The sequence below is a fragment of the Anopheles gambiae genome, chromosome 3, assembly GCF_943734735.2.
Source record: "Anopheles gambiae chromosome 3, idAnoGambNW_F1_1, whole genome shotgun sequence".
NCBI lineage: Eukaryota > Metazoa > Arthropoda > Insecta > Diptera > Culicidae > Anopheles > Anopheles gambiae.
This window is the reverse complement of record NC_064602.1, coordinates 44,089,796-44,111,475: the sequence shown is the minus strand read 5'-3', so window position 1 is coordinate 44,111,475 and position 21,680 is coordinate 44,089,796. Positions and strand designations below refer to the sequence as shown.

Here is a 21,680-nt window from a genome sequence, read left to right as displayed (position 1 = left end):
CTCGCTGAGTACTAGAGTGTGATTTTTATTTATGCTAACTGTTTCGATACAAATTGTAAGCAAAATGTGAGATACATTTTTTAGGGGTTTGTTTGCGGTTTTTGTAAGGGGTTTTGTGTTCCATTTTCTCCTGCCGTGTAATGCTGATTGTTAAAAGGATGGAAGGAAGGAGTGAAATGATGGTGAAGGAGCTCTATCATCCATGGGCAAGGGGGGGGGGGGGGGGGGGGGCTAGAGGATGATTTTTTTCAGTTTATGCAGGCTGCTTGTTTGTTTGTTTGTTAGCAGATGGGACTCTTAGGTTTAGGTTGGTTCATTTCGCGCTCACGCTTTGAATTAACATTATCGTTCTCGCACTGTTTGTCTTCGTTACATTCTTTATTATGTTATGTTTAACCTTTATTTCTTTTTTTTGTTGTTTACTTATGTTTTATCGCATCGCACTTACTATCTCCCCCATTTACGTTGACATTATTTTGAAAGCGTGTTTTTCTTAAATGTTTTGTTATTAACGTTTTCTGTCGTTCTAAAAGGGTACCGCTGTTCTTTGAAAAGTCGTTTTCATGTGTGTATGTATTGTGAACGTTTGTTGACACTGTGTATGTGAGAGTGTGTATGTACGTGTGCAATAGCATTCACTTTTTTACTGTGAGGAGTTTGACATTGTTAAGACTTATTTTAATATTTACGTTGCCGGATAGTGCTGTGATAAAAAATGTCTTTTTGTTTCGTTTGTTTTTCTGAGGAGACAAATTGGGGTTTTTTTTTAATTATGTGATTCAGTTTTTGGGTAACGCATTCGAAAGACGCATTCTAGGCGATTGAATTAAGTTAAGGTTAACGAAAGCATAACTGTATTACTGCGAAATCTACCAAATGGTAAAAAAAGGAAAAAGTAACAGTGGGAAAATAATCCCTATGTATCAGTTAGAAACAGCAAAGCTAAGAAAATATAAAAAACAAACAAAAACAGAAAAAAACAAAAGAAAAAAAAAAACGCTTAAAGCTACCATAACATATTTCATAACAGTCTGTACAAGAGAAAGCATAATCTAACAAATCGCTTAGGATAAACAGGATCGAGAAAACCAAAACCGAACTGATACACACGTCTCGTCGCTACATGACCGTTTTTCTTGTACAAACGAACCTATCGCTTTACTGGACACACTTTTCGGAGAGCACGGGTCCTTTTCACTGGGTTTAGTACGTCTTATCTTGTACATTCACTGGTTTGAAGCCGAATGAAGCCTTCTTCCGTAGATGGAAACCGAGAAGGATACTTTTTTTTGTTGTTGTCTTTTTCATCTGTTTTAGTTTTTGTCCATCTTATCTACTTGTTTGTGCCATGCCTTTCTTCTTCTAATTAATATCATTGGGTTTGCCTATTACCTTTTTTTCTGGTTTACACTTTCCTCTCTCAAAGGTCATTAATTTCATTCATTCGACAGTATTTTTTTGTTTTGCTCTTCATTTTGCTTATCACTTTCTAACTTTTGTTCTATGCAAACTTTCTAGTACCAATTTCAATCTAAACTTTCACAATCATTTTCCTCTATTCTAAATCATTCTTGCAACGCACACAACAACACTACACACAATTCATAGTAAATTGAGATTTATCTTCTCCGTTTTTTTTTGTAATGCGAAAAAGTACTAACTGCAGGTTGATAACAAAACTATGCAAACATATCCCGAATTTTGTAACAAATGTTACTTGTTTTTGGATGCTGTTGAAAACACGTTTGTGGTGGTTATCAAAGATATTTTCAAAAAGAATGGAACGTTTTAAGATGGTGTCTCGTTCCTACTGTTTGCTTGTAGTTGACAAAATGAAAGTAATGTTTTTAAAAACTTTGTCCCACAGTTTCCGCCCGTACGTTCTTCATTCAATATTTGCCATCGCGTGCGAGAATAGAAGAGGTTCTGCGGTTGCAGGAGGTTTCATTTGGGTTGTTAAAATGTATACGTACTAGAGTAGGTTCTAGTTGCACCTGTTTTCTTTCACTTTTCACTCAACAAAATTCCAGTTTATATTTACCTTCGCCTTATTTGTGCTGTTTTTACTGTTTAGTGTTCTAGTTCGGGGTTTGTTTGGAATCGCTGAAACACAGCGTTATGTTGTTTTTGTTTTTATTCACTGAGAAAAAAGCTCTCTTTTCACCGATGTTTCTGTCCAGTGCGATGTTGCTACGATGCGCGTACAGAAGGTGTGACACGATGTAAAGACGGTGTCTCCGGCCAAAAGGGTCAATGTAAAAAGGTACGTACCTTTCCATCGCTTGCCACTCACGCCACGATCGATCGCGGTCTGTTAGGAAAGAACCTCCATTCTTACTTCAGTACACGACAGAGAACAGAGAATAGACTTTTTTTTTCTGTCTACCACGGTTTTTGGAAGGCGCTGTTCCGTGTGTGTAAGTGCTGGAAAGCGAAACCTTTACTGCTTCTCGAGCGAATAGTGGCGGGACTTTTTCCAGAAGCTCTTGAAGAAACCTTTCTTCTTCTGGGTCGTCGGTGTCGTGTGCTGGGACGATTGTTGTGGGAAACTTCGCGAATCGGTCACTATTGTGAAAAGGGGGGGAAATAAAACAGTAGAAAATAAAATAAAAATGAAACCCAAATTCATGTAATATAAGCTTTCTAAAACAATGCCTACAGTGCTACGGTAGCCAACCTTCAGAGTTGGTAGTTGTTCCTCTACTTTGCCCCTCAGTACACGCCCCAGTAAATGAAACGTGCCTCCACTATATTCACAATTCGAACAAATAATGGATAGAAAAAAAAATGGCCCAAGAATCTACATCTCACACACAGCATCGCGTTCTTTCACGTTCCGGCGCCACACAAATGCCAAAGATGAATCCGATGGTCCATGGCCTACAGTGGTTTACATAGGCAACGCAGTAGAAGGTACCAGGCGCGGTACGGCACGTTCCCTTGCCGCCGCTAGAATAAGGCAAATTGGAGTGGGCAAAAACGTGGCCCGATTATTGGTTACAATGTTGCCGCCGTACACAAGCTAATGTCTAACGCGGTGTGTGTACGGTTAGAACACCGATGGCTGTGAGTGAAGAAAAGGGATATTTTCTTTCTGCTCGTAAACGGTGTGCTTTGCAAGCAGCAGTACTAGTCTCTCCCTTCGTCTCTCTGCGGTCCTAATGTGTAATCACATTTAAAGGCAATCGAAAGCGAACGCAAAGTGGACGTTAATTATTTCCCAGCCACGTGCTGCTGCTACTGCTGCTGCTGCTAGCGCATGCTAGGGTACTGTTGACGAAAGAGCATTGATGGATTGTGCTTCGTATTGTGTTTGTATGTTATTTATTTGATGGCCGATGGTAAACTATAAATTCGCCTCTCAAGAAACGCACATGATTTTCAATATGCGGATAAATTGATAAAAAAAATAGGTGCTGTGAATAACCTTGTAAATATTCTTTATTATTTAACAAATTGAAGAATGGAATAGTTTACACTACAGCTTTAATGCAAGCTTCAAATCAATTTGAAGGAAACTCCAGATTGAATTCCTTTTTTCTAGTATCCTTAATAAAACTCCAACATTTGACCTCATGCTGATATCAAAGGAAAAATTCACCTAATCTCCGTCATCTTACAACCATATCACCATAAATCATCGATCATACTTGCTGCTTACTCGCTTGCAACAAACCTCCTGAGGGCTGCACTTTAATGTGCACCATTTCGCGAGTGGTCCAATTTCCGCCCATAAGCGAGATTTCCTTCCTATTCTGACCGTAGCCATCGCCGTTCGGAAAATTCCTCGGCGTAAAGGCACAATTTCAGTCACATCAACAAACGGAAAGGAGTCAGTGGTACCATCAATCATCGCAACATACCAGATGTTAAGCGATGGGACGGGAGGACACGGGATACAAAAGGAATCGAGGTTAGGCACAGCCAGTGCTGCCCAATCAGGCTTACTTCGCATGGGAAAGCAGCAAAAAACAGATTCCTCCGGAAACCTACATTTCGTTCACTTTCCGTTTGATATCGAGCGTAACGCCTCACTACGCAAAGCATTCTTGAAGGACTTTTCGCTCTATCGTGGTTTGGCGTGCTGTTACTTTGCAAATGGTGTTTGGCATTCAAAACACGTGGTTACGGTTTCGGTTCGTTGGTCACCGCTAGCAGCAGCAGCAGCAGCAGCAGTAGTAGTAGTAGTAGCAGTAGTAGTAAAAGGTACAACGACGCGCCCTAGCATGCTGCGGGTATAGCTGCAGTGTCGTCTTGGAAGGTTTTTTTGTGTGTGCTCTGTCCTCACAGCATCCATCCCTTGTGGGATTCTGTGATGCTGTGCCGAAAGTGAGCATGCGTCATGATGGTGGGAAGTGCAAAACCGGCATCTTGCGTAGATAAACTCGAGAAGGGAGCAAATCTTTATTATCGAATGGAAGCAAATCGGCAAGACACTTTCGGATGGGTGGAAATGTTAGCAACGACACTAGAAAATCAATTCACTCGTCTGAACATAAATCGATTGAGCATGAATAATATTAGCAGGATGTAGAAATGGCTCAAAAAAATGGTACTGCAGCATCGTATGATTAGCTATGACATTTTGAAATGATGGTCATTGCTTTACATGCTACTCAGCACATTCTGTAGTGTTAATCGGTTTTGGATGGTACGAGGTGTGAAAAAGAGCGACAATGATGACAAAAAAATAGAATAACCTATCAGTTATGCAGCTAAAAATGCAGTAACAAAAAAGGAGACTTATTTCCTAGTTATCCTGTTCTATGTGGACTCTTATTAATCTGGCATATTTGCTTGCCCAAGGCACAAAGTACGTAAAACAAAAATATCTATGACACTTGAAAGATATCACATGTCAAACATACGGCCCGCGAAAGCTTTCAATACGACCCGACAAGAACTTTGGCAGTATTTGAATGAAGCAGAATTAGATTGTTTATAAGACAAAATAAACTGTAGAGGTAATTTTTATCCGCTCAAGAGGAAGGTGTTAATGTCCTCGAAAAAAATGTCCTCTCAGCTTACCTATATTGGCTGATGTAGTACTATGGTTATGAGCTATTATTGTTATTAATCATTTTTCTATTTGATGTAACGTCCTACGCGGACATGCCCGGCCTATACAGGCTTTCGAGACTCAATTCATTACCACGCAGCCGGATAGTCAAGTCAATCCTTGTTACGGAGGGACGGTCCATTCAAGGCTTGAACCCATGATGGGCAAGTTATTGAGTCATTCGAGTTCACGACTGCACCACGGAACCGCCCCATAGTTATTAGTCATCAAAAAGGCTGCATTTGCACTTCGTGAGCCTGACCTAAGTTTTGAACACAAACACACAAACAAATATAGAATTTTTATGCCATGCGTTTTTAGATGCTGGTCTGGTTTTTAGCACTCTCCGTAGCCAAAGTGAATCGTCATCGATGTGCAAAGACGATATTCTGATACGAGGATTTAAAGAAGTGTTCAGGAAGTCGCAAAATTGGCACACTTATCTTGAGTAGTGCATTAGAATTTTTAAATTTTCGGGCTGCGATGATGGCCACTGAAGGAATAAGTAAATATCATTAACTGCTTTGCTAAGTATGATTTCATTTTCATGTTCTCTCAATTCTACATAACCCAAGATTTTTGGTGAAGAATTTGACATGCGACATGGATTTGTTGGAGGTTTCGCAAAAATGGTAGATTTTATTTTAGGTCCAATGATAAATCTTTAATGATTTTCGCAATCGAATGCATGGTGTAGTGGTTGAAAAACAAAAATTTACCAAAAACTAATACTTTTAAATATTTGTAAAAATGATGGAAGGGACATTCCCATACCCTTCCAGTCATTAGATGTTTTTTTTAATAATCAAAAGGAATCTCCACAACCACTGCATCCTTTCAGACTGTTGAGTTATCTTTTATAAAATATTTTTTGAATATGTTGAAAACTGGATACTGAAATACGAGCAAGTTGTCCGTTCAACTGCGGCCCGCGAGAATATTTTTAACTGTAAACAGGCCCGCGATCCAAAATAAGTATGACATCACTGTTTTAAAGTATCTTCTGATGTCCGATTTGTGCTATTATATCTCAGACAATCAAGCATGTTCTATTCTTATTATCGAGTCGTGTCGACCTAGAATTGATTAATTTTGTGTGCTAATTTGTACGGAAAAGTTTACGTTGGAGTTCATTTTCTCGACTCGAATCGAATAGAGTTCAGAATAGAATACGCCTAAATGTGAGTTACTCTGCATAAACCTAAACTGGATTATGTTTTACTAAACCAGTGATTATTGATTCTTAACTAATTATATTGATTAGTAGTTTCTATTTCTGTAAATTCTGGAAGATGAATGCAGTTCATGTATTTCTTTAAAATATTTATGTACTAAACATTCATAATTAAATGGTTCTTTAAACATTAAAGAAACGTTACATTAAATATTTGGGTTACGTGCTAGATATGCAAACAGCACAACAAATTGGCCCTTCGAACCGGATTTTTTTTCTTCCACTCCTTAACCTACATATGAGTGTGATGACACAGGCGTACTTACTACTACGACGCTCTACGTGAAAGTTTGTTAAACAGTTACCAAAATTCGATATCGATTGAATTAATTATAGATTTGTAAAGTTTCCATTTCCCACCCGAGAGACCTTGCAGGCGGTCCAAAAATGTACAATTTGCTCCAAATTTCCGATGCACCTATGGTTCCACCTTCAAAATCTCACCCTCTGCTAACAACAAGTACGAGGGCATACAGTGAGTGTACCACATTTCACCACCAACACCAACGCTGCACGACTGCACACCCCACACATACACACACACCCGGTGGCCGCTCATTAATATTACAGCATCAATTTCGATACCGAAATCATATAATTCACGCTCTATTCGCTTCACTACTGCTGTGGTGTGTTCGCTGGTGCATGCACAAGGTTCACAGGTCTTGCACCCGGCCGCTGCGATCTTCGGCGTCGTTGTTGTCGTTTTAGCATGTACACTAGCAGTCGAACTTTCCCTATCCGCCGTCGATAAGTAATTAGCAAAACTAAAATTAAATAGGAAGGCTGTGGGCTGTGGAAGGCATCGAAAAAGGCCTGTGGCACCCCGGAACACACATACACACACATACACATTCCGTTATTCGATTCGATTGGCCTGGGAGCATTCGACTGACCGAGCACAGGAGCAACTGACCAGAGCAGCGGCAGCAGCAGAGACAGTGTAGAATAAATAAATATTTCGAACCGAAATAGTTCACTTGGCCTGGCCCCGCGCCGTGTGGCCTCTCCTAAGTACAATCCAGCAACAAAAAAGTGCTATAAATCGTTCAGCGTAATTGAGCTCGGTTGGTTCGCGATCGGTTGGTTCGTTGGTTTGGTTGACTAAGGCTAGGTTTTGCCTCGTTTTGGCGTTTTTACACCGTTTTCTTTGGTAAGGTGCTATGAACCGCTCTTTGGAAGAAGAACGCACTGGAGGAAAATATACCGATACTGCTGATGATGTTGTTGATGATGATGATGCTCGTCGGTTGTTAACGCGCGTGGAGTCTTTTCCCTGTGGAGGCTTCAATTCAATGAACTTATCGTAAAGATTCGTGTGGTGTTGGATTAACAGCGGGAAAGCGGGAAATAGGCAAGGGGGCGACGAACAAAATTCCTCCATACCGTATCATCTCACTCTCTCTCTCTCTTGCCCTCCTGATCCCCCCCGCTCATCCACTCCTAGCCCGCATTGAACCGGAAAAGAAAAGTAATTAAAGCTGGATTCTTCCTTCCACCTTGCAGAGAAAAGCATAGGTGTGGATTTTCGAAGTGGCGGAACACAGCCGCAGTGGTTAAAAACTCTCTTTGAGTGCGGTCGGTTGGTTCTCGCATGTTCTTTAGGAACGCTATCACTTATGATCGGTGTGGTGTTTGTTCTGACCGTTTTGTTGTTTTTTTGGGAACGTACTACCGGTTGGATTTTTTGTTGTTGATTTGGCTTAACTTCTCAGTCTCAGGCCACAAAAGCCGTTTTTGGGCATTGTTGCGTTCAATATGTGCGCGCGTAACTGTTTTGTCCGGAGGAGCAACAAAACGCATTGAATGCAGTTTCGGAATCCCGTTTTTAAGGGGGTTAATGTTCCAATTTGTTCAATAGATTGTCTAAGCTTGCTTACTAGCAGGTTCTTAGTTCTTAGGTTCTTATACTAGTCTTGAGGTTTTGATTTTTGTAAGTCTTTAGTATTAATCTATATAGATAGTCACTGAGGGCGGTCCCGTGGTACAGTCGTCAACTCGTACGACTTAAGAACATGTCCGTCATGGGTTCAAACCTAGAATGGTCCGTCTTCCCGTAACAAGGATTGACTTATCCTGCAGTGTGGTAATGAATTAAGTCTCGAAAGCCTGGTATAGGCCGGCATGTGCGCTAGGACGTTACGCCAAATAGAAGAAGGTAGTCACTGAGATACGTGGATTCGGTGATACGCGACTTTGTCAGTTCTTTCAGCAAATTGTACTGATTTGACCCATCAATTGGCAAATGCAAAATAAATTCCTTTCTGGTCGAATTTTATAATTCGTTCTAGATGGTTTAAGATTGTAATATAGGGGCTGAATGATATAAAATAAAAGATATAATTGTCAATATCTATGGAGTTAAGGAACATTGCACGACCATCATTGATAAAATGGAGACCGGTGACATTCAACTTACGCAGAAATTCTTGATACGCGGTAATTTGCGGTCGTTTTCAATCCCCATAAATAGTGTATCTCGGGGACTGTCTGTATTTAAATATCTTGTGCTCTGTCAAATGTTCATGAATTTGGTTGCCATTACCAGCCTAACAAACAATGACATGGTCAATTATTCAATCATTGTCTCTCTTTTTATTAAATAAAATCTCTTTTTAATAAAACTTCATGTTTCCGCGGCACCGTACAAATACTTTGAGCTCGCAGGAGGCACAACAAAGACGGAAAGGCACAATAACAAGAACATGCAAATGCCTGCAGCCATATTCTGAGCTTCTTCATACCATGCTTCAAACGTGTTCCACAGCATCAAGCATCAAAATGGCAAAATATTGTCTTTCCTTTCGTACACCAGCGCATAAAACGTAAAGCAAAATTGGAAAATATTTCCCTACGCCTCCGACTTTCGCTTCATCGTGCGATCCTCCAAATCAAACAACACAATTTGTGCCTTCCACGCAAATTCCTATCCTAGCCCAGGGGAACGTAGTCGGGTGGACTAGGAGGTAAATGACTCAACTGGCATTTTTCAATTTTTCTCCAAATAAAATGTAGCTTCACCAGCGAGCTGGCAATGAGAGAATAAAACAAAACTCTACCAAACATTTTGTGTCGTGAAAATGGTCCACTTCGACTTCAGCTTCGATCGACATTCGAACGCCCACGGAGCGCACTAAGCCACACGAGCGAAGAAGAGAGAAGGAAGTTGCTGTTTATGGAAAAGTCGTGTACGAAACGCGCCGTGAAAAGTGAATTTGTATTGTAGCGCAGAGGGCTGCTGTGAGGACCGAAGGACCAACAACAAAAGCATCCTCTTGCCCGATTGAGGAGCGATGTAATTGAACGGTCAACCGTTTCTGGTGAGGATGTTGGTAGAGGATTCCACTTTGGGCAGCATGGCGAAGAAGCCGCACAAGAAATGGTTTCCTTGTGGGTTGGTTGGCGGGGAGCAGCGTGTACCTTCATCGGAAATGAATATTAATATTTCTTGTGGAAATGCGCTAGACCTTAATTACACGGTTGACATTTCGTTTCGCGAGAATGAGGCAAAGAAGGGAAGAACGTTGTTGTTATTGAGGGGTTGTTAATTGTTTGAAAATTTTGAATTCCACTATGAAAACAAATTAGCAGAAAAGGCGTTTGCGATCGCTTATTAAACCCCAACCGCCGCCTCTGGGAGTGACAAATATTGATTTAGGATTGGAAGTAGAAGAAAAACTGAAATTGAGGTCACTGAAAAATATGAAACAAAAAATCCTTCCTGTTTGTCCTGCGAGTCACATGCTTCAAATTACTCTTCATGGGACATATTTGCGGCCAACCCCCGAGCGCCATTACTTGTTCCCACATTGCAACATTTATTTTCATTCTACGCCGAAGTGCATCGGGGGCTGTACACAGTTCTTTGTCGTTGCGGTTGCAAATCCGTACGATCTGTGTCACCCAGACCCCACCTACGGAGGAAGCGATAATTTCTCCCCTCCCCCCGTCGCTACCCCTTAACTTTATCCTCTTCTTTTCTTTGGCACCCCCCATTCCAGTGTGAGTGTGTTATTTATAGCTGCGCCAGCCAGTGGAACAGAAATCGAAATCGCCCTGCGCGCCCACGAAAAAGGCCCGTGTGATGCCGATGCGATGATGGGGGTTGAAGATTCAGAACGTACACACGCGTTCACAGGGAGAAGTGCATTGGCTGCGTTTTACAGACATACACACACACATACAGCTTCAGTTTGGTGGAGAAATTGGTTTCGAAGGGGTATGCGATTGAATTGGGATGTACTGCAGTTCAAGCTTTTGGGATGTGCTGAAGGAGTGGTGTTTGGAAGTGGAGTGTGCATCGAGGGAAACAGTTGTAAAACAGTTACGGGGAGTAACGGACCTGTATTGAAGGGTTGTCTACATTTTGGGCTATTTTATGGTTTATCGAGAAGTTTTGGTCAGATGAGTGCATCTTTCTATTGATGCTATAATTGATCACAAATATGATTAATTTACTTTAAAAGGCGTTTTTCTGAAACAATTTTGAGGTTCTTGAAAGATCTAATTTTGGGTTTAATGTAGTGTAGTTTTACTTTATACCCTTATACCTACTACACCTCCAAACTGATTATTCGACTCTAACTCGCCTCTTTGTTTGCCCACGATCAAACAAACTGCTTAAATTTGTTGAATTAGTTCTTAACTGTATCTTCCTCTTAACAAGCCAATACACTTAATCTTTGCAATACACCAACAGCTTGAAATATGGCCAACACATGGAAGCGATGATTTGCCAGCATCTTCCTTCCACTTGCAATAACATACAAGCGGAAAGTGCACTGCAATCCAAAACTCTCCCACAAATCAAAACACATTTTGAGCTCATTAAGAACGGAAAACACAGCGCAAAACGACGTCGACCGTGCCAAACTCTAACCAGAGCAGAGGCTGATGCAGAGCACAAGCAAACGCGGGTGCATACAAACACACACACACACATTATGGAGTGTGCATACGATTAGGTATGCAAACAAAATGTGTTTCCTTTGGCACCACAGTGCCTTGCGTTGCGTATGACAAAATTGCAAAACCCGGTTGCTGCGTTAGCAGTGGTCGTACCCAAACCGCTCCCCCTCTGGTGCCGGTGGTGGAAAAATCATTAGGAAAAATTGACAACCATCAGCGGGAGAGGTTGCCCGATGACGACACAAACCCCGGCACGCAATACCCGGGGTGGTGTAGTGTAGTGATCCGGTAGAGTGTGTGGAAGTAAATTCTACTCCACGTCGATGGCGTCAGCGCTTTCTGCGCAGCAGCAGCGCAGCATCATCATCTTCGTCATCGCCATCCTCAGCTTCACGCAATTGTGTGCGCAGGAAAGGAGGAAAAACAGGCGGCAGCCACAGCTTCATGGCAGCAGCGCGTTTTGCTGCTAGGAAGAGCGAGCGTGTACGGCAATATATACATGTTGCGACCGGCAACATATGGTTTCGATTCTGGGCCCCGCTTGTTTGTACCCACGAGTGCCCCACCGGCGAGGGACGATGGGAGGAAAAACCGCATGACTCACTACACAGTGGCGAGGAAACCCACGTGAGTCACTAAAAGAAGAGCAAGACGGCCACGATTGTCTGAGGAGCAGATGTGAATTTTCATAATAAAAGGGTTTAAGGCTAGAATCGAGTTAGTGGGTAGTAAACTAACAACCATGTTGTTGTGTTGTCCAATGTGTTCATACTGCTCTGTATAGTAGAAGCTGTTTTAGACAAATTTACTTCAAAGTTTGTGAAAAATAAAACCCTGATCTTTTAATCACATTTAATCACCCCCTCTTTTTTAATCACATTTGCGTGAGCTCGTTCGTTTTTGCACGATTGGATGAATATTTAACACGTCGGTTGTGTATTGCACAAATCCCACGGGAAACAGCTTCTGCCCTGGGTGGACAATTTTAATTTGCATTCGAAATGAAAATCCCATGTTTACAACCGTGTGTGTATTTTTCAATCGAGCAATAAAGTAGCGAGAGAGAGAGAAAGAGCAGGAAGAGTGAATGTTGTACAGTATTTGCAAATTGTATATAAGCACAGAATGACATTCTTTCGATGTAGCTGTAAAAATGTGATTTACTTTAATCGGTATAAAACTCACAAAAAATGAAAGCAATCTAAATGCACTTTTTATCGTAAAATGGAATTGTAGTACGTGGAATTTTATTGTCCAACTCATGAATCTAACGGTTCTGACATTGAACATCTGAAAATAGTGTATCTCGAACATCTGCGTAGGTGTCGTATCGTCATTTTGAACCAAAATGCTTTTCGTAAATGGATAATTAATGGGTAGTTGTTAAACTAGTTTTATAAAATAATTGATACAGAAAATCAACAATTTATACTTTTATTGTAACGTTTACATACAAAAATGAAATTTTATTGCGATGGCTATAGAAAAAAACTAAGACAGATAATTGCTCTTTATAAACAACCTTTGAAAGGTATTTATTTAAACTTACTACAAAAAATAAATCCTATGATTTATTAAAAAAATTTCACCATGGTGGACGAAGTCATGTGTGCAGGCATATTTTTAAGTTCTTTTTTAAGCTGGAGGATGCTGACCCGATTCGCTGACTAAGGTGTCACAACGAAATTCCGCGGCGAAAATCGCCTAAAATGATCGCTTTGAGTTTTAATACAATTGGCTCCAAGAATCATGCAATTTGGAATCCCACGTATCTTCAATTTTGCGTTAAACAAGATCCGAGTAACTCGAAAACAGACTGTAACTTTTTCTTGGATTATCGGCATTTGGGATAAGTGTGCCATAGGGGCAGAGAGCCACGAAGCATTTTTTTAATACAAACTTTTGTTAAATGATCAATTGTGTATACAGTTGGTTGCGTTCCAATGACTAGGTATACTGTGCCGAATTTCATATAGATCAATGGATTTTTCCCATTGTTTCGAACTGATTTATGTTAAGTTTCAAAATTAAGAGCAGAAAATTATAGTTTTTTAATCAAACCAAATAAGCTCTCAAAAATCATGGGACAATCAATTGAAAAAATATTTACACCACCGTAAAGCTAAGAAAATGTGCAATTGTTTGTGAGCTTAGTTGAAAAAAACTTTCTTTTTGTCACTGAAAAATCCAATTTCATAAAAGTTACAACTTTTGGGACAAAAGAGCCACCTCTATTTCATAGTCATATTTTTAAAATGCTTCAAAAATAGTGCTGTTTGGACTTTTTTCAAGCGAAACTTACTTACAAGTGAGGAAATAGATGTAAAATGGTTATGAGATTTAAATAGGGCTTTTGAAAACCACGTTTTAGTGAGTTATAAAATGAAATGCTTAAAGTGGCACATTTCCTCCAAATTCCGCTATTTGGTTCACAATCCCGAAAGACCCAATGTATAATATATCACAAAGGACCTGATTGGCACTGTTCGTCTGCGTCGTAAAATGATTCTAGAAAATGATGTATTTGGTACGATAAAATCGTTAGACCAAGGCAATCAAGTACAGCATTTTGCTATCCAACATGTGTGCCTAGGAGCTATTTCATCCAATTCGATTCCCAACCCAACATACACTTACATCTCAGAAATGTCTTTCTCACCAGACGCGACAACATAAACGATAACCACACTTCAAACTCATTTCATTCCATCCACCACCAATAACTAGCCAGCATGGGAACAAGCAGCATCGTTCGTTTCTGATCACATTTGCATCCACCGTAGTAGATACAGCAAAAAAAAGAGAGAGAAACCCTCCAAAACTCATTCCGATCATCGTCCGCGTTTGGTGTGAAATTTGTGGAAAGTTTCCTTGCCCCAACATTCATTCCAAAAGACTTTCGTCCTTCCAGACACACAAGAAATACCATTCGAATGTGCGAGAGTCAAGTTTTCCTTGGGTGGAAAATGTTCATCTTACCCGGTCGGGAAACATACACCATCATCATCATCATCATCATCATCACCACCAAGTGCCATTGAACTCAACTGACCTCCCTTGTTGGGTGGAGGTGTCGGGATGAAAAAAGGAAGAAAAGCTTCATTCGGAGAATGGATGGAAAAAGCTCCTTCTGTGGCAGACTGAGCCGGCCAGACGAAAAAGTCATCGACGGCAAAAGCAACGGGAGGCAAAAAAACACACTGGGAAAGGTCGTTGGAATCCGGGCCTCGGGTTGTTGCGTTGCAACTGTTGTAGCCGTGGTGCAAAAGGACAGAAGCAAAAGTGAGAAGAAAGCACGAGAATGTGCAAGGATACAAATGTTTCCACTCGTCTGGCCATTTCCGTTCGGCCACACACCACCTGTGTTGGGAGGGTGGGTGGATGTAGTGATGGGAGAAAAACAAAGTAAAAACACATCCCGATAGTGTTAATTTTTAATACACTCTCTCTCTCTCTCTCTCTCACTCGCAGACGGACGGTGGTGGGTGGTAACTGTCTGATGTCTGATGCAAAGGCATGACTTTTCCCTTTCGAGTGAAATAACTTTCACCTATTTTTAACGCTACCACATCATTACCAGCCAGCATGATGTTGAATGGCGTGTTAAACCACCGGCCGGGAATGTGAATGTGTGGTCTGGATTCCCATCAACGCGTGGATAGAATTTCTGGGCGCGGCGTCCAGAAAATTACTTTTCACAAAATAACAGACATCGCCCTGTCTCTCACACAACGCGGCGCTGTGCATTGGGCAATGCAATCGATTGCAGTAGTGAGTGCATCGATGGTGTGCAGCCGAGAGAGAGAGAGAGTTCTCTCGCTGTTGCAGACTCCCGGAGAGTCCGGAAAATTGGCCCGCTCGTGTGTGTGTGTGTCTGCCGAGGAGGACGTGCTATGTACAGCGGCCGTCCCGCGTCAATGGCACAGTTTGCCGGCCGGCATAGGTACTACATACACGCCAGACGGCACTGTAGCGGTGCCACTGAACACATAAACCTAACCCGGGTGGAGTGTCCCGAAACGCAACAGCACACATACAAGCATTCCCAGGACCCACCCAACACACCCACCTAAAAGGATGAACGATGGAGCATCGTGCGAGTGTGTGCAACACGGCAGACGCAAGATATGCGCATCCTTCTTCCCCCCTGGATGGATGGATGATGTTGGCAGAACTGGTGCAGTTCATCGTCTTCTTAACGGTTATGGTGCAGTTTGTTGTGTCGAGCTGTTTTGTATGCACTGCTACGCTTCCGACAGACGACGACGACGACGACGGACGACGCGTTTAGGATGTGGGGGACTTTTAAAATGAATCATAATGCTAAAGCTGTCACGTTGTGATGCACATTCTCCACACTATGGAGAGCTGATGATTGCAAAATCTACCGGAAGCTTCCATTTTTAACACCCTATGGGTAAAGACAGTAGTAGTAAATGACACGATGTGTCGGAAAGTGGAAGCTGTTTTCATTTTAGTGAACCACCCCATTGACAGCTGTCTGTTTCGATGGGCTATAATTAAGTTAGCTATTTGCTTAAACAAACAAAAGCAACAACAATCTGCAGACGCTTTATCACCATGCCTGCGCCTGTACCACTTTTTAAAAGGAACTTGTGCAGCACAAAATGGGGAGATGGGTGCGTGAGTTGGTTGGTTGGGTTGGCTCCGTCGGTGGTGGTGCTGGTGGAGTCTACTACTACTCAGCAAGATGTCGATTTTCGATAAGCTTCCGGGCGAAGGGAATCATATTGCGAAACCGTATCGCCAACGCCACCCGACACATATGCACACGCTGTCTGCCCGCCCCTCCCGTTCCCTGCCCCGTGGCGATAAGGATACTGCTCTTATCGCTAACAACACACGGTGCTGCTGGTGGTGATGGTAGTGGCACAAATGGCATCCGGCGCGGAGCGCGAGATTGTGTGTATCGAGTGAAAAAATTGATACCGAGTTGTGTGGCGATGGAGGTGGCCAGGTTGTGTTTGGTGTGGAAAGAGTGATTCACGCCATTCACATGGCATGTCGTACGTGCGCATCTAACTAACTACTAATCGAACACACCATTTCCTCTCCGTGCCTTCGGTCGGTGGAATTTTGTTCTTTTACCCATTCACCCCTCCGGTTCCTAAGCGATAAGACATGGGCGTGGGCCGGGATTTTGATTCTGCATTCAGCTGCGAGTGTGTGTGTGTGGTGTTGCGAAAGTATGGTAAAAAGGTTTCCTAGCGATGGTTTGTTCTTGCTGTTGATGGGCCTTTCATCGAGTGATGTGTTGTTAGTCGAGAATGTGTTGCGATAATTAGGCGCATTCTATTCTTGTAAGCACGCTTCCATTTTAACATTGAATTCACTTAAAACAGTTAACAAGATAGCGAACGTGGAATACATTGTTTTTAATATGGGCTCGGGCCGGTCTCATAGTACATAGTACTCGTACAAAATGAACCATGCCTGCTATACGTAGGACTGATTATCCTAGATAATCAAAAAGTCACTGAAAGCCAAGCCCACTAGTGGTGCCTGTCTGTACTTTGACCGACCGACAGCGGTTGTTGTGTCAAAGAAGAAGAACATGAGAAAATAGTGTCAAAAATCCGGTTCGAAGGACCAAATTCTAACCCTCAATTTACCGTGAATTTAGCCTAATTTTGATCAAAAGCTTATTGTTTGTGCAAATAAGTTTTGTGCAATTTATTACTTACACACATTGCACATTGCTCTTTATGTACTAAAGCAGAATGAATCAATACACAGTGACGATTGCTTCGAGCAGGCGAGCAGATATTTGGGATCAGATTCTATTTCTGTCCGCTTTACCTCACCCTTATCTATACCGGGGTTCTTGCTTATCTTGCTTTGATGATAAGAACAATAAGTGCAAGTAGACAAACCGCAAAAGTCGCGATGCCAATCGATATTCATAAAAAAACCCTCAAATATTTTGTTAAATTTAATTGACATTGGAATTCCCGCATTGGCGAAGTAGCATAGAACTTCAAAGCTATATTTCCTTTCACTCTACTAAGTCATATTGGTAGCCTCCGGTGATAATGGGAGAGTGGATGGTTCAATGCATAAAAAACACACAAATCCCACCATACAATTAGTATTGCGCCAAATGATGCGCATCGCATCGCGGAACAACAGGCTGTATAAAAAAAATTGGGTAGAAGTAATCGAAAACAACCATGAGGTCACTCACCATCGGAACCGGGCGAACGTTGCAGGAAGACGGATGACGAATCACGGTGATGCTGTTGCTGCTGCTGCTGCTGATAGTGGTAGTGTTGCGGATGTTGCGAATGATGATGCGGTTGATGGTGTTGCTGCTGATGCTGCTCCTTGTCCTTTTTCGATTCCTTATCCTTTGTTCCGGAATTGCCTGCAGAACCGGCGTTGGATGGAAAGAATTGTGATGGGGATATAACAAATAGGAAAAAAATCATATCAATATTGCTTGGCAAGCGGAAGGAAAGAGGACGAAGTAGATGATGATTAGCTTGCAGGGCAGGAAGGAGGATGGTTACGATACGAGATGGGTACAGAGTGAAGGGTGTTCCAATGAGGTCTGAACGGTACTGTGTGCGAGTGTTGGAAGAGTGCCAGATTTCCGGTGCTGTTGTAATGAGAGTCCCACCAATGAGAGTTAGACAAAAAGGAAGTGGTGTTGGGTGTTACTTCTTGCCTTTTCGTTTGATTTGTTATAAAAAACAGAAACATAAATGTAACAAAAGGTCAACAAAAGTTAAGGGTGTGTGGGTGGGCGAGAGTGTTACAAACTGATAAACTCTATGATAAGATGAACAGAAAGCAGAAAGCACAGCACGAGTGCACAACCGCTCATTCTACTGGGTGTACAGTGTTGACCCATAGAAACCGATAAAGAAGAGCATTATCTACAAAGGAAGAGGGGGCAAAACAACAGTAACAAAAATCAGCACTGCTTCCTTCCAAAACTTAATCCCGCTGCACCCGCTGTCAATCAAAGCACCGCTCATGGCAGCTCTGGGCAGGGTCAAAAGAGAGCATTTTTATAGGCTGCATTTGTTGCGCAGGCTGGCTGCTAAACGGATGCTAATTTTCATCGGTTTTATTTTATTTGAAAGCTTTTTTGTGCTTCTGGATTGCAGTCATGCGTTGGCAGCGTTGGTCACTTTATCAAGGACGGACTTGGGACGGGTTTTTTTTTCGGAGGAATGCTCTTTGTTTTTGTGTGTGCAGCGAACGGGAATGCATCCATGAGGATTTCACTGCCGCTGGCCTTATTTGATAAGGAGTGATTGCGAGTGTGGGCCCGACCAATTTTTTTATTCTCTGTTGCCCTCTGTCTCGTGCGTTTAATGTGGCCTCAATAAAAAAAAAACAGACAAACACACACACGCTGGTGGTATAATGTTTGATGCTCGAAATAAAAAGCTGTATTTGCAAACCAGTATTGCATGTGTCATGATGGTGGGTGGGTGATTAAAGCATACGAGCATGAAGTGTGCGCTATGATAGAGCAGGAATTTCAAGTATGAGGCTCAATAAAAACCAACCTCTTCTTTTGGGATAGAATATGGCCTTATGAGCTTATAGGATGTGCCTGGTGTACTTGCACACTATCATCATACAGCCGGTATTTATGGCGTTTCGTGTGGCACGCTTCACTCTTGGCGTAGTGAGAGTGAGGTGTGGTCTTCAGTAGATCGCCATAATTCACATTTCCTCAAACCCACAAGCACGAAGAACGGCGTGTTGGGATTGAAAATCGACCCCCTAAAGCGTGTACTTTGTGGTAGTAGGTAGAGCTTCTAAATATTAGTCCCGTCTGCCACAGCACTGTACAAAGAACCGAGAGGAATTTGTGTCAGCGTTTGTGATAAACGGAAACACACATTTTCACATTTTCTTCTTGTGCCTCAACCCAAAGCCCATCAAAACCTGCGTGGTCTCTCGCTTTCTCACTCTTAGCCAAAATTTCTCTCCATCTATTGAATAATAAATGAGCCTGACAGTAAAACAAACTTCTAAATTGATCCATGCCCATTTCACCCGGATCCGTTGTGGGGAAAGGGAAGATGGTGGATGGGTGTTTTTTTTGTCCTGGCCGCTAGAAAGTAAACAATCTCATCAAGAGCATTAAGGTCGGTTGGGAGAATTTATTTCGGGCCGCCCTTTTTATTCGGTGTAAGCGGGGTGCCCCTCCAACACCAAAACTTACTCTCCGAGGCTTCGCGATTTGTGGTTAAAGTGTGTTCACCACAACTGTGCCCACCCGTTGGCGGTCGGCAGTTACCGTTCCATTGCGTTGCTAGTAACCACGAGTGGTAGTAGAGAAGATGGAGAATCCCTTACCGAAGATCCTTTTAATCGAAAAGTTTTTTTGACTCTTCTTTTTAACCTATCAACAACATGAAGGCGAAGGCAGTAAAGTTCTTTCCACACTTTTGGGTGGGTGTTAGTGTTATTTTGTTCACTTGTTGTTCAGTAAGTGTACGCGCCATTTCACCCAAATGGATAAGAATTTCCATTAACTATCGGGATCTGAAGCAAAGCGTTGCGTTCTCGTGCGTTTGGAGCAACAAGAGGGCCCCATTTCGCAATTGGCCATATACGTCGCTGGCACTCACGTTCAATACGATCCTGTTGCTTTGTCTGGGATGGAAATAAACCAAACCCTCCACACCCCATCCTGCTCTCACCCGAGGATAAGGTTTTATGGGGATAAGAATGTCTGATGAGAGGGGCGCAACAACTTTGGGGTGGGTTTTTTTCCATTCGCTGTCTTGTAACACAAAGAAAAAGGGAACGGGAATCAAAGTCCTCCCTGTTCTCTTCTGTAAGTAACACACGCACACACACACACTCATACATTCACGCCTATATATATGTGTGTGTGTGAGAGTGAAGCATCCGTCGCAGTTCGCTCATCTCCGGGTTCAACACGGAACACGGAAGGAAGGCACGCTGGATGTTAGCTGTCAAGATGTACCGGGACTTTGGGTTGCCGGAACAGTTTGCCCTTGCCGGGACGACGCTGCCGCCGAGTGCGCGCGCACTATTGCGAAATGCTGCCGGTATAAACAGGGCTGGTTCACCCAAGGAGAGTTTCCGCAGAGCGCGTAAAGGGGTCGTAGAAGGACTCCGGAACAAACGGGATAGGTTCCGGCGATGTGTGTATTGTCATGTTTTAATGTTTCTTCACCCGGTGTGGGGTGGAGTGTTGGGCGTCAATTCCTTACTGTGCACAGTCAGTCCAGGGGCGTCGAACGATGTTGAACTTAGAACACACACACACACACACATATGTATAACACTCTACTGCGGACGTTTTGATAGTCATCCGTGAGATTGTATGTGAAGGGCATGAGGCGTAAGTAGAGTCGGGGAGATCAAATATAACCGCAATTTAGCGTCTTTCCCAAAACTGTCCTCATGAAAAAATGTCCTTTTCGAAACGTCCTCACCGCACCACGACGGGTAGTTTCAATAGAATCCCTGTTGCTGTATACGTTTCTTGCCAGTAAAGTAAAAGGGAAACGTTGGAAATGGCTCAACGAAATTATTTTGACGACGTTGAAAGGGGAACATTTGAGCCTTTGTACGTGGAAAAGGGATAACACAAATAAACAAAAGCAACCGAACAAACAAACATGGGGTGCTCTCCCGGCCTGTACACGTGCTGTGGCGGCTAAAGGCTGTGCGTTTGTATATGTAAGGGAGTTTCTCTCCTATTTGGAGAGGATTAATCCTTTGCTAGTCAATATACCAACACACACTCACACACACCCGTACTGTGTGAATGAAATGGGAGCGGCTCTCACTAATACACAAACAAACAATCCTCTCGCCGTCGCTGAGTGGATACGGCATCGTCCTAGCTCCGTAGGTTCCTTGGATGTTGAAGTGAAAATCAATATCCTTTCCGGTAAGCGCTCACACACATTGAAACGGTGTGCCACTCGCCCTTCCGTGTGCAAAGCACCAATACACTAACCCACTGGTTGATGTACCGGTTTTTCTCCGTTTGCTTGTAGTGGTTGTATTAAAGTTAATGCTAATGTCATTACTCTCCCCCCACACTCTGGTGACCTATCGGGGCCATTATCCTGCTTGGGAGCTTGGGTGGAGTATTGCTTTGATTCTCGTTTTTATGTGTTTGTGTGAGTGTGTGTTTGTGCTATTATCATTCACATCCTTCCCCATCTGGGTGGTGATATTTCCGGTATCTAAATCCATACACACACACGCACAGAAACAAACGGATATTCTCCCGCCTGTGTATATGGCGTCTCACGCCTTGTCATACACCCATACACACAGAGCATGGTGACTCTGCTCAGGGTGATTGAGTTTTCCACCACCCTCGGTGCGGTGGATTTTCTTTGTTTCCGGTTGCACGCTTGCCGCCGCCCTGTATGCTCCCGTTGCCAATAGCGATGGCTTTTCTGGGTGGGATCTCTCCCTGTGTATCGAACAGAGTCCTTTAGTCCC

General features: G+C 42.6%; 1 protein-coding gene across 5 annotated transcripts in view; it reads right to left on the bottom strand.

Annotated features, from left to right (window-relative positions):
- LOC1279278 (mucin-2) overlaps positions 1-21,680 on the bottom strand; it is a 158,153-nt gene continuing 136,473 nt past the window's right edge. For all 5 annotated transcript variants that reach the window (XM_061662281.1, XM_061662284.1, XM_061662285.1 and 2 more), the window contains 2 exons: positions 17,407-17,586; positions 1-2,565 (listed from right to left, as the gene is read on the bottom strand). In XM_061662281.1, the coding sequence (XP_061518265.1) occupies positions 2,441-2,565; positions 17,407-17,586 (305 nt within the window). In that variant the 3' untranslated portion in view covers positions 1-2,440. The remainder of the gene's footprint in view (positions 2,566-17,406; positions 17,587-21,680) is intronic.